This window comes from Staurois parvus, unplaced genomic scaffold, assembly GCF_062004578.1.
Source record: "Staurois parvus isolate SC_StPar_1 unplaced genomic scaffold, SC_StPar_1.0 ptg002113l, whole genome shotgun sequence".
Classification (NCBI taxonomy): Eukaryota; Metazoa; Chordata; class Amphibia; order Anura; family Ranidae; genus Staurois; species Staurois parvus.
This window is the reverse complement of record NW_028319909.1, coordinates 3,779,085-3,792,500: the sequence shown is the minus strand read 5'-3', so window position 1 is coordinate 3,792,500 and position 13,416 is coordinate 3,779,085. Positions and strand designations below refer to the sequence as shown.

Genomic DNA, 13,416 nt, shown 5'->3' with positions numbered 1-13,416 from the left:
TTAGGTGTTTACAAACATTTAGGGTGACCCTTTCAAATGATGGCAGTCAGGTATTAACAAAAGTATGTGGAGACCCTTCCAAATGATGGCCATCAGGAGTTTTCAAAAGTATGTGGAGATCCCTCCAAATGATGGCAATCAGGTGTTTTCAAAAGTATGTGGAGAACCCTCCAAATGATGGCAATCAGGTGTTTTCAAAAGTATGTGGAGACCCCTCCAAATGATGGCAATCAGGTGTTTTCAAAAGTATGTTGAGACCCCTCCAAATTATGGCAGTCAGATATTTACAAAAGTATGTGGAGACCCCTCCAAATGATGGCAATCAGGGGTTTTCAAAAGTATGTGGAGACTTCTCCAAATTATGGCAATCATGTGTTTACAAAAGTATGTGGAGACCCCTCCAAATGATGGTAATCAGGTGTTTTCAAAAGTATGTGGAGACCCCTCCAAATTATGGCAATCATGTGTTTACAAAAGTATGTGGAGACCCCTCCAAATGATGGCGGTCAGATATTTACAAAAGTATGTGGAGACCCTTCCATATGATGGTGGTTAGGTGTTTACAAAAGTTTAGGAAGACCCTTTCAAATGATGGCAGTCAGGTGTTTACAAAAGTATGTGGAGACCCCTCCAAATTATAGCAATCAGGTGTTTCCAAAAGTATGTGGAGACCCCTCCAAATGATGGCAATCAGGTGTTTTTTGAAAAGTATGTGGAGACCCCTCCAAATGATGGCGGTCAGGTGTTTCCAAAAGTATGTGGAGACCCCTCCAAATGATGGTGGTTAGATATTTACAAAAGTATGTGGAGACCCTTTCATATGATGGTGGTTAGGTGTTTCCAAAAGTATGTGGAGACCCCTCCAAATGATGGCAATCAGGTATTTACAAAAGTATGTTGAGACCCTTCCAAATGATGGCTATTAGGTATTTCCAGAAGTATGTGGAGATCCCTCCAAATGATGGCAATCAGTTGTTTCCAAAATTATGTGGAGACCCCTCCAAATGATGGCAATCAGGTGTTTCCAAAAGTATATCGAGACCCCTCCAAATGATGGTGGTTAGATATTTACAAAAGTATGTGGAGACCCTTCCATATGATAGTTGTTAGGTGTTTACAAAAGTTTAGGGAGACCCCCTCCAAATGATGGTGGTCAGGTATTTACAAAAGTATGTTAAAACCCTTCCAAATGATGGCAGTCAGGCATTTCCAGTGAAGGATACTGTTAATGCCACAGCAAAGACTTTTCAGACAATTGTGCTCTTCCAACATTTTGGTAACAGCTTGGGGATGGTCCTTTTCTGCTCCAGCTTGAATTTGTCCCTGTGTACAATGCCAACTCCATAAAGACATGGTTTGATGAGTTTGATGTAGAGGTACTTGAGTGTCCTGCACAGAACTCTGACCTCAACCCAACTGAACATCTTTGGGGTGAACTGGAAAGCCATTTGTGATCTAGGTCTTCTAATCAAATATCACCTGACCTCACAAATGGGCACAAATTCCAACAGACACCCTCCAAAATCATGTGGGAGTATTGAAGGCTCTTGTAGCCTCAAAGCAGAACAACTCCCTATTAACACCCATTATTTTGGAATGAGATCACCAACAAGCTCAGGTAGGTGTGATGGTCAGGTGTCCACCAACATTTGGCCATATATTGTGCTGTTATTCTACTGCGCTGTGTACTTCTCTAGAGATGTTCACCAAGCTGTCTTTATTAGTCCCTTAGGAGATCAGCTGGAGACGTTGAGAATTCAGCCTTCAGATCCTAAGCGTCTCTTCCATACTTATAAACATAAATAAGTAGCCCATCCGTCATCCATCCATCATCTTCCATCACAGCTTGGATGAACAGCCCTATTTCCTATCTGTAATAACATTTCCTCCAGAGGATGTGAGTTCTTCATCTTTTGTGTCATCCTGATACTCCTAAAGAGGAATTATAATCTGTATGCAGTAATCATATATTTGGAGTTATCATTACCTCATGGCTGAATGGGACTTCCACAGATTGGCATCTTTGCTGTACCCTATTTCCATTCCTGCATTTACAGGCTTGTAGATCCTCTTGTGGCTGTCTGCAGTTACTCCTCAAATAGCAAGTCCATCAGTGAGATCTCAGCTGCATCATCAATTGTTCTTGATTATCAGATCTGTCTTCAGTCAGTCAGACCTCAATGTCTTCAGTCAGTCAGACCTCAATGTCTCCAGTCAGTCAGACCTCATTATCTTCAATCAGTCAGACCTCACTCTCTTCAGTCAGTCAGACCTCACTCTCTTCAGTCAGTCAGACCTCGATGTCTTCAGTCAGTCAAACCTCATTGTCTTCAACCAGTCAGACCTCACTCTCTTCAGTAAGTCAGACCTCGATGTCTTCAGTCAGTCAAACCTCATTGTCTTCAACCAGTCAGACCTCACTCTCTTCAGTCAGTCATACCTCAATGTCTTCAGTCGGTCAAACTTTATTGTCTTCAATAAGTCAGACCTCACTCTCTTCAGTCAGTCAGACCTCAAAGTCTTCAGTCAGTCAGACCTCACTCTGTTCAGTCAGTCAGACCTCAATTTCTTCAGTCAGTCAGACCTCAATGTCTTCAGTCAGTCAAACCTAAATATCTGCAAACAATCGGAAATAACTATTTTCAGTTTCACCTCACAATTTTCAATCAATCAAACCTCACTGTCATCAGCCAGTCAGACCTCATTGGTCTTGTATTGCAAGAGAAGTAGTAGAGAAGTAGTAGAGAAGTAGTAAAGAAGTAGTAGAGAAGTAGTAAATAAGTAGTGGAGAAGTAGTAGAGAAGTAGTAGAGAAGTAGTAAAGAAGTAGTGGAGAAGTAGTAGAGAAGTAGTAAAGAAGTAGTGGAGAAGTAGTAGAGAAGTAGTAAAGAAGTAGTAAAGAAGTAGTATAGAGAAGTAGTAAAGAAGTAGTGGAGAAGTAGTAGAGAAGTAGTAAAGAAGTAGTAAAGAAGTAGTATAGAGAAGTAGTAAAGAAGTAGTAGAGAAGTAGTAAAGAAGTAGTGGAGAAGTAGTAGAGAAGTAGTAAAGAAGTAGTAAAGAAGTAGTATAGAGAAGTAGTAAAGAAGTAGTGGAGAAGTAGTAGAGAAGTAGTAAAGAAGTAGTAAAGAAGTAGTATAGAGAAGTAGTAAAGAAGTAGTAGAGAAGTAGTAAAGAAGTAGTATAGAGAAGTAGTAAAGAAGTAGTAGAGAAGTAGTAAAGAAGTAGTAGAGAAGTAGTAAAGAAGTAGTATAGAGAAGTAGTAGAGAAGTAGTAAAGACGTAGTATAGAGAAGTAGTAAAGAAGTAGTAGAGAAATAGTAAAGAAGTAGTATAGAGAAGTAGTAAAGCAGTAGTAGAGAAGTAGTAAAGAAGTAGTATAGGGAAGTAGTAAAGAAGTAGTAAGGAAGTAGTAGAGAAGTAGTAAAGAAGTAGTATAGAGAAGTAGTAAAGAAGTAGTAGAGAAGTAGTAAAGAAGTAGTAGAGAAGTAGTAAAGAAGTAGTAGAGAAGTAGTAAAGAAGTAGTAGAGAAGTAGTAAAGAAGTATAAGAGAAGTAGTAGAGAAGTAGTAGAGAAGTAGTAGAGAAGTAGTAGATAAGTAGAAAAGAAGTAGTAAAGAAGTAGTAGAGAATTCCTACTCCATAGCTGTGTAGAGCTGGAAGCAAAGCTTACATGTGAAATGAGGATAAATGGCTGCCAGGGCTTACCTTTAATTTCAGTGTGCCCAATCATACACAGACCTCGTACATACCAATTTAACTAGAAGGCACATTACCACCCCCCAACCAGCCCACCACAATGCTTGGTGACGTTCCTGAGCACCGCTGTATGGAAAGGGAAGGGGCTGTATGTTCCTGGGCGCTCTGGGGACTATGGATGCACTTTGCAGGGACACACAGGGTATGTCCAGGGCCCCATGGTGCCTTAGTTCCTGCAACTGTGCTGATTTAGAATGTTTCCTGCGACCAACGGCTCCGCGTAATATTTATACATATATACTGCAAAAAAGTCCTGGATTCTTTCTTGGATACACAGAATATAACTGGATATAACATTTATAGGGAAAGCTGATCCAGGGAATATCCGATTGCCTCTCAGGGGATCAGGAAGGAATTTTTAACCTGCAGGAGCAGATTGGATCGTGCTATGCTGGGTTTTTTTTTGCCTTCCTCTGGATCAACTGTGGGATGAAGGATTATATATTTTTTTTTAATGGTTTAACTGGATGGACTTTTGTTTTTTTTCAGCCAGACTAACTATGTAACTGCACTGTAAACACACGGGGCCTCTTGTTTCTTCTAATCAGAATTTACAGTGTGAAATAACACCACATGCCAGACCATTGTTTTGTTTCCCCCCCTTCCAGTCCGGACACTTTCACCCCCTTCCAGTCCAGACACTTTCACCCCCTTCCAGTCCGGACACTTTCACCCCCTTCCAGTCCGGACACTTTCACCCCCTTCCAGTCCAGACACTTTCCCCCACTTCCAGTCCAGACACTTTCCCCCACTTCCAGTCCGGACACTTTCACCCCCTTCCTGTCCAGGTCAATTTTCAGCTTTCAGCGCTATCACACTTTGAATGACAATTGCGCGGTCATGCAACACTGTACCTATATGAATGTTTTAGCATTTTTTTGAGACAGATAAAACTATATTTTGGTGGTATTTATTCACCACTGGGATTTTTATTTTTTTGCTATAAAAATTAAAAAGTCCAAATATTTTGAAAAAAAAGTCTTTTTCTTATAAAAAAAAATTTCTCTTCATAAATCTTGGCCAAAATGTATTCATCTATCTTTTTAGTAAAAAAAATAACAAATTAGTTTATAACCAAAAATTATAATTTTTAAAAACATGTTTTTACATTTTTATGTTTTATATTGTTTTTTTTTTTTTTTTACCCCATGGTGACACTGTACAACTTGTGGGGGGTGATGAAGATTTTTTTTCTTTTTTTACACTGATTGCTTTTACACCCATAAAGGCTGTAAAAGCAGTAACTTCTCCTTCTCTCTGGCTGCACTCTTGCAGCCATTGAGAAATACTGTGTGAGCTGTGATTGGTCACAGCTTGTCACATGGTACTTGACTACTATAGCCCTGTACCATGTGACCTCTGTGATCATTCACAGATTTCACTAGTAGTAAGCAATGATGTCAGGAAGTGACATCTTGTTTACTACCAGGGGCGGACTGACCATTTGGGAACTCGGGCACCGCCTGAGGACCCGGGGTCAGTAGGGGGCCCCATGAGATGACCCTGGTACCTTTTCATAGGCTTTTTTGTGTGTGGTATGAGTGTGGGCGAGGACACAGAGGCCCCATGATCCCCTGTTGCCCGGGGGCCCCATGAGTTGTCAGTCCACCCCTGTTTACTACTATTCATGTGATCACTGATTGGCCAATCAGTGATCACATGAATCAGGACCTCACACAGAGGTGCCATACAGACACAGCGGGCACCAGTGATCAGTGAAATTTTCCCTTATATTTGGTGACCAGTAAGAGACGGACTGCCCTACATTGGTGGTCATTGGCAGAAGGGCCCCAATTACAATGGTGGTCATTTAGAAAGGGGCCCCATTACATTTTACATTAGTGGTCAGTGGAGAGAATGCCATACACTGGTAATAAGTGAAATACTCCCTTTACGTTTGTGGCCAATAGGAGAAGGATTTCCTGACATTGGCGGCCATTGGCAGAATGGCTCCCTCACAATGGTGGTCATTTAAAGAGGGACCCTATTACATTAGTGGTCAGTGGGGAGAATACCACCTTTCACTAGCAATAATTGAAATGCTCCTTTACCTTGGTGGCCAATAGGAGAAGGACTTCCATGCATTGGCGGTCATTGGCAGAATGGCCCCCTTCCAATGATGGTCATTTGAAGAGGAACCCCATTACATTGGTAGTCAGTGGGGAGAATGTCCCCCTTACATTGGTAATCAGTGAACTACTCCTTTACATTGGTGACCAGTAAGAGAAGGACAGCCTTACATTGGTGGTCATTAGCAAAAGGGCCCCTGTAAAAGGGTGATTATTTGGAGAGGGGCACCATTACATTAGGGTTAGTAGGAAGAATGTCCCCTGTATGCAAGGATGTCCACTGTCATTGGTGCCAGTGGTTACATATTTGAGAGGCAGATAATACTCATCACTCAAGAAACCTCTAGCAACCTCTGGAGCAGGGGCGGACTGACCATTTGGAAACTCGGGCACTGCCCGAGGGCCTGGGGTCAGTAGGGGGCCCCATGAGATGCCCCTGGTACCTTTTTCATAGGCTTTTTTGAGTTTGGGCAAGGACACAGGGGCCCCATGATCCCCTATTGCCCAGGGGCCCCATGAGTTGTCAGTCCGCCCCTGCTCTGGAGGAACCCTGGCAAAGAAAGACTGGCTTAGATACTATGTGGCAGGTCCCATCATTTCCTTCTGTAGGGTGTGAGTATAGTCAAAATTACATAACTGGCCCCAACAATAGCAGTTTTCATTCTCTTCAATAGAAAAATAATAATCTGAATTGTGAGAAATTCAACATAAAACTTCCAGAATAAAATACTGGCACAAATACATACAGGAGCCTGCCAACCATTCCAAATGTATAAGCACAGGGTAAGCAATGGGACATTTGTAGATTGTAGAATTCCAAGACACAATTCAGGTCTGAGACGGATACACAAAGAGCGGAATCATCCAGCGGAAGAGAATCTCCACTGAGAACGTTTATTACATATTCTAATGAGCCTCCTGGGACTTAGCCTTGTTTACACAGTTCAGTTCATTGTGTGCTTTCACTATCGCTGTTTCTGTGAACATCCTGAGAGGTTCAAGTTGGGATCCATGAGATTAAAGGGGACCTGCTATGACAGGACTATCCGCATAGGCAGTGAAAACTTCAGTTTAGAAATTGCTAGTGCTCTGTAATGCTCATCCTCTAGCTTTAGTGAGCCAGTAACCTGGAAGATGTGTGTAGCCACCAATGTCGAAATCTCCCACCTCATGATTACTATAGGCCACCAGCAGTATGGAGAAGTGCCTATGCTACTACCGATGATATGTTTCCATCCTCTCATTGTGATCCAACAAATTCACTACTTAGTGGTCACTGATCCATCACAAATATGCAGAATGGGGTTCCCGACTTCATCAGCTGAATTGTTCCAGGTCAAAAACTTGCTATGTAGAAGAACAAGAGGATCATAAATTCAATACTTAGTGGTCACTGATACATCACAAATATGCAGAATGGGGTTCCCGACTTCATCAGCTGCATTGTTCCAGGTCAAAACCTTGCTATGTAGAAGAACAAGAGGATCATAAATTCACTACTTAGTAGTCACTGATCCATCACAAATATGCAGAATGGGGTTCCCGACTTCATCAGCTGCTTTGTTCCAGGTCAAAACCTTGCTATGTTGAAGAACAAGAGGATCAGAATGACAACCACACAAGTACCGCCCTCTAAGTTAGCTAGATTTGTTGTTTTTCTTAGAGGCTGTGTAGGAGCCCTCCTACCTTTCCAGACACTGGAGAACTTTCTTGAAGAGGGGTAGAGGAGGGGAGGAGGCCCAGATCTGCATGTTTGAGGGACCTTGGCCAATTCCATAGCAGGAAGCTGGACACTGTTACCAAGGCAAACCTCAAATATGGCAGAGCCTGGGGAACAAGGGGAGTCAGAAGGAAGGATGAATGAGAGGAAGGCAGGAGTGTGGAGCTTGGGAGGGGGCCCCAGGGAGGAGAGCCTACCTATAGGCTGGTTGCTGGACAGGAGTATCTCCATTGCTCAAAGTAGGAGTTAGCGCAGTGAAAGGCCTGAAAGCAGCTACCAACCCACCATGCTGACAGCACAGTGTGAGTTCTCCTACACCCCCTGGGCCAGATAAGGAGAGAGGATGGTCAGGTGCAATAACCAACTAGTTCTCATCCGGGACTGCTTAACTGCAAGCTTCTGGGACCTCTTGCTTAGGAATACCCTCAGTACAGCTGGTTGGAGAGGAGGATTCATTTGGGGTCTGAGGAGGTACACTAAAAAGGGACTACAGCTCTCTGTAAAGAGACACTGCTATATTTTTACTAGTTTACATTTTTGTACATAGTTGCTAAGAATTTCATCCTCAAGTTCTACAGTTCCTTGGGCATCCCATACACCCCTAGGCTCCATCCAAGTTGTTACCCCCGAATAAAAACAACTAAAAAAAAACATCTCTAGGACAGTTTACTGACTTTGAAGGTACAAATGTGGAAAATGCATGTTGCCTGGTGTGCAGAGCTTAGGGGAACCCAAACCAAACCCAGCGGCACTCAAGAGGGTAGTTCTACACACATATAGTATCATCTCCATGATGGGTTCCGATTAAACATTTTTTTAAAACTGGCATGTATACAAAAAGGTCATCACTAAGGGGGAACCACTAGATGAAGGTGCACCTTATTACAGAAAGTTCATGTGAGACTTTTTGGTAAGTGGTGTCACAAGTCATTGGCTTGGTGGCTACGTACATAACACGAACATCCTTTCCCACTTGAGTGGCTTCCCTTTGAGCACATCTTGTTTATTCTGAGGAAGGAAGCCACAAAAACCTCGAATGGATTTTAGTGAAGATCCTTGATGGTTCCAAAAATATTTTAAAATCTGCACATTAAAAGTTTTATAAACCTACAGGAATTCTTGCAAAGATGGCGGGTCAGTATTTAAGAGCACACTTCTCATTAAAAAAAAAATAACTGCTTGTACTGTAGCTTTTCATAATTTCCACTGTTTTTGATTCCTTTTTCCTCCCACATGTTCCCAAACATTTGTTAGTATATCTAGCAGTAGTTAATCACAATTAACTGGACTTGTTCTGTAATGTTGAAGATGTTTTGTAGCTTCTTCAAACCATGTTTTCCGTTCTAATGAGTGTCAGGAACATAGTCCAACACACTGTATGTATCCACTGAGGTAACTCTGATACATTAATCCAATCTCCGTGGCATATGTCAAGTCTTAGGTTGATTTTCCAAGAACAGGACTACTCTAGATTGTAGTCGTTAGTCATATTCAACCAGACTTTCATGTTAAAGACATTTCGTAACTCCTCCAAGCCACATCTTCAGTTCTAATGAGTGTCGGGAATTAGAGAGGGAGGGAGAGAGAGAGGGAGAAAGGGGGGGAGAAAGGGAGGAGAGAGAGAGAGGGGGGAGAGAGAGGGAGATGAGAGAGAAAGGGAGATAGAGTTAGGAAGAAGGAGAGGGAGGGAGACAGAGGGAGGGGGGAGAGAGAGAGGGGGGGGAGAGAGGGGGGAGAGAGAAAGAGGGGGGAGGGAGAGAGTGCGAGAGGGAGGGAGAAAGAGAGGGGAGGAGAGAGAGGGGGGGAGGGAAGGAGAGAGAGAGAGAGAGAGGGAGAGGAGAGGGAGAGAGAAGGGGAGATAGAGGGGAGGAGAGAGAGGGGGGAGGGAGGGGGGGAAAGAGACAGAGAGAGAGAGAGAGAGAGAGTGAGGAAGAAGGAGAGGGAGGGAGACAGAGGGAGGGAGGGGGGAGGGAGAGGGGGGAGAGAGGGAGAGAGCACAAGAGGGAGGGAGAGAGAGGGAGAGGGGGGGAGGAAGAAGGAGAGGGAGGGGGACAGAGGGAGAGAGGGGGGGGAGAAGAGAGAGAGAGGGAGAGAGGGGGAGAGAGGGAGAGAGGGGGGAGGGAGAGAGGGGGAGAGAGGGAGAGAGCGCGTGAGGGAGGGAGAGAGAGGGGGATAGAGTGGGGAAGAAGGAGAGGGAGGGAGACAGAGGGGGGGAGCGAGAGAGGGGGGGGAGAGGGAGAAGGAGAGGGAGAGAGAGGGGGAGAGAGGGAGGAGAGGGAAGGAGATAGAGGGAGGGAGGGAGGGAGGGAGGGAGAGAGAGGGGGGGGAGAGGGAGAAGGAGAGGGAGAGAGAGGGGGAGAGAGGGAGGAGAGGGAGGGAGGGAGGGAGAGAGAGGGGGGGGAGAGGGAGAAGGAGAGGGAGGGAGAGGGGGGGGAGAGGAAGATAGAGTGAGGAAGAAGGAGAGGGAGGGATGGAGACAGAGGGAGGGAGAGAGAGGAGAGGGAGAGAGAGAGAGGGGGAGAGAGAGAGGGGAGGAGAGAGATGGGAAGAGAGTGCGAGAGGGGGGGGATAGAGTGAGGAAGAAGGAGAGGAGGGAGACAGAGGGGGGGAGATAGAGGGGGGGAGGAAGGGAAGGAGAGAGAGAGGGAGGGAGAGGGGGAGAGAGGGAGAGAGTGCGAGAGGGGGGGAGATAGAGGGAGATAGAGTGAGGAAGAAGGAGAGGGAGGGAGACAGAGGGAGGGGGAGAGCAAGTGAGAGAGAGGGGGGGAGAGAGAGGGAGAAGGAGAGGGAGAGAGAGAGGGGGGGGAAGGGGGGGAGAAGGAGAGAGATAATTTTTTTTCTAAAAAATACACACACTTATTGAACACACTTATTGAACTCTCTCGCTCTCCCATTGGGGGGTGGCATACAATGTTTGTGTTGCTTAGGGCAGCACAAAACCTAAATACACCACTGGCTAGTAGTAGTTAGTCACAATGAACAGGACTTTTTCTGCCATGTTGAAGACATTTTCGTAACTCCTCCAAGCCACATCTTCAGTGCTAAGTTTCGGGAATACACCCCAGCATCTATATAGACAGAAGTAACACAGACACCTTCTTCCTATCAATATGGAATGTGTCAAAGTAGAGGTTATTTGTCCAAGAACAGGATAAGAGGTGAAAACGCTAAAGAACCGTTGTGTTCTAGTCATGTAATCCCATCCTTGGTGTCAGAGGAAAAAGTTATTTTTTGTCCATGAGCACCTTTCCAGCAGGTGATAAACTGATCCTTTCCTTGTGGCAGTTAAAGGCATGTACACTTAAGCCAGCTATATATGGATCAAAATTCAGCTGGTTCAGCAGAGACCGACCGAATTTCAGTCCATGTATGGGCAGGGATATTGTACAGAAGTCGATCTACTGACCAACTTCTGTACAATCACAGTGTCAGATTTTCCTCACTTGATAAATGCTGCTAGCTATAGCTGGCAATACTGATCCATATATTATGATGGCGGGGAAGTCTCATCGCTGACAGAATACAATAGCTTAGCAGGGAGGATTCCCCCATCCACCTCCAATGTATGGATGGGGGATTCAAATCATGAAAGACATTTGGTGGGCATCTTGAGACATTTTTTAAATTACTTTGACAACATGTGTTTGAACCTTGCTAATCTAATTTACTGTCTGTTTTTATTCCCAGAGGACATGAAGACACAATGGCACCAGCACCGGAAGAGAAATATTTATACCTAGCTATATATATTATAACTCTTCTGACAGGCTTTCCAGCCAACCTTCTTGCACTCCATGCCTTAATTCGTAAACTGCGTGTTAAGGCCACTCCGAACGCCATCCTTCTCTTCAACTTGACTATATCAGACCTGTCATTCTTGATTTTCTTGCCTTTCAAGGTAACAGAAATCTTACAAGGCCAATGGACAATGCCATCATTCCTCTGCCCACTTAGTGGACTATTCTACTTCAGCACCATCTACTCCAGCACTTTGTTCCTTACCGCTGTCAGTGTAGAACGGTACCTTGGTGTGGCCTTTCCCCTCAAGTACAAACTGTACCGCAAGCCTAGCTATGCTGCCGCAGTCAGTGGTTTTCTGTGGATCTGCTCGTTTGCTCATTGTAGCATCGTCTACATTACAGAGTACCACCAGGCTTCCAATGCCAGCAACAGACTCACCTGCTATGACAACTTCACGCAAGAGCAGATGAAAGTTCTGCTCCCATTCCGTCTTGAGTTGGGACTCCTCTTGTTTTGCTTTCCTTTCCTCATCACCTGTTTCTGTTACGGAAGTTTCATCAGGATCCTCATATCTTCAACGCACATCCACCGTGAGAAGAAGCAACGAGCCATTGGGTTGGTCCTTACCACCCTGAGTGTGTTTGCTATGTGTTTTGCCCCCTACAACGTCTCTCATGTGGTGGGATTTTTTCAGAAGGAGAACCTCAAATGGAGAGAGAAGGCTTTGCTATTGAGTACATTTAATGCTAGCTTGGACCCCATCATCTTTTACTTCTCCTCCACCGCTGTCCAGAACTCATGCAAGTGCTGCTTGATGAAGCTAAACATTTGCCACCCTAATCCAGCTCCACATAAAATCATGAACAAGGAAAGCATGAAAATGGGACAACCGCAGCTTTCCGACAGCCAGATATATAGTTCCAAAAATTAACCTTTAACTTATTTATTTGTTTAGTGATGCTCTTCCTTTCTGAGAGTTACATTGTAACACTGCTATGTTTACAGTGCCTATAGCCATGGGAAGTGGTGGCTCCTAAACTGGCTAGGAATATGGCGACTTCTATTTTAGTTATGCATATATTGAAATGGGCATGGCAGGGCATGTGATGGCTTATTGGCCTCATATTTAGCTTTGACCAGGAGTCATGTCTGTGCCAGTTGGTATGTTTTCAAATTTTTTTTGCGTTTTTACCTGGGTGTTTTAGAGTTCCCTCAACAATGCAAAAAGTCTGGTGGATTTATTACGTAGCTTCTAAACTCAGTGGCCCTGGAGTATGTGTGATTGTGGCAGCGACAGTAGGCTGTCCTAGGGGAAGAACTGTATACTTATGTGTTGGTGCTCTATGAACATGCAGACTAAAGAAATAAATATGTTTATGTAACTAAGGAAACTGTCAGTATTTTAGAATGTAGTTTTTCTTTTGTGTTCATAACTACCTTATAGTAGATGTAAACCCTAACTGAATGCCATTCAGTTTGTGAACGCATAGTCTATCACACATCATTGCATTGCTTATTAAATTACTTGTTTTCATCTTTTTTCCATCCCTTTTTGTTCATGTTCAAAATGTGTACCTCACTATCATTAAAGGAATGTCCCTTCTTCTTAGTGTGTTGAATGACTTTTGAGTCCAACCTGCAGAGTTTAACCCTCTTATTGGGCCAAGCCAGAACAGACTTTCACACCTCCTGACACATTACAGTACATGACCCTACAATGATTGGCTTAAGGCCAAAGAGTTACCTGGTGTTCTGGTTAGAAATGGTAATGAAACATTTTTTGTAAGTGACAGAAGGCATCAAAGGCCCCCACCCTTTTTCAGGGATGGTAGATCCAGCTTGACGTAAGTGGCCCCTTTCATGCTTCTTGTAGACTAGTTGTCCTATATGTTCAAAATGTGCTCCCAGGGGCGGACTGACAACTCATGGGGCCCTCGGGCAATAGGGGATCATGGGGCCCCTGTGTCCTTGCCCAAACTCAAAAAAGCCTATGGAAAAGGTACCAGGGGCATCTCATGGGGCCCCTTACTGACCCTGGGCCCTCGAGCAGTGCCCGAGTTTCCAAATGGTCAGTCCGCCCCTGTGTGCTCCTCATTGTCTTTGAAATGTCCCTTCTCTGTAAAGTCTAGGAAA

At 44.3% G+C, this 13,416-nt stretch overlaps 1 protein-coding gene across 1 annotated transcript in view; it reads left to right on the top strand.

The window, feature by feature from the left end:
• LOC149432741 (free fatty acid receptor 2-like) overlaps nt 1–12,892 on the top strand; it is a 39,459-nt gene extending 26,567 nt beyond the window's left edge. Inside the window, exon 2 of the mRNA XM_089664977.1 lies at nt 11,230–12,892. Coding sequence (XP_089521103.1) covers nt 11,246–12,214 — 969 coding nt within the window. The 5' untranslated portion in view covers nt 11,230–11,245 and the 3' untranslated portion in view covers nt 12,215–12,892. The remainder of the gene's footprint in view (nt 1–11,229) is intronic.
• The last annotated feature ends 524 nt before the right edge of the window (nt 12,893–13,416 follow it).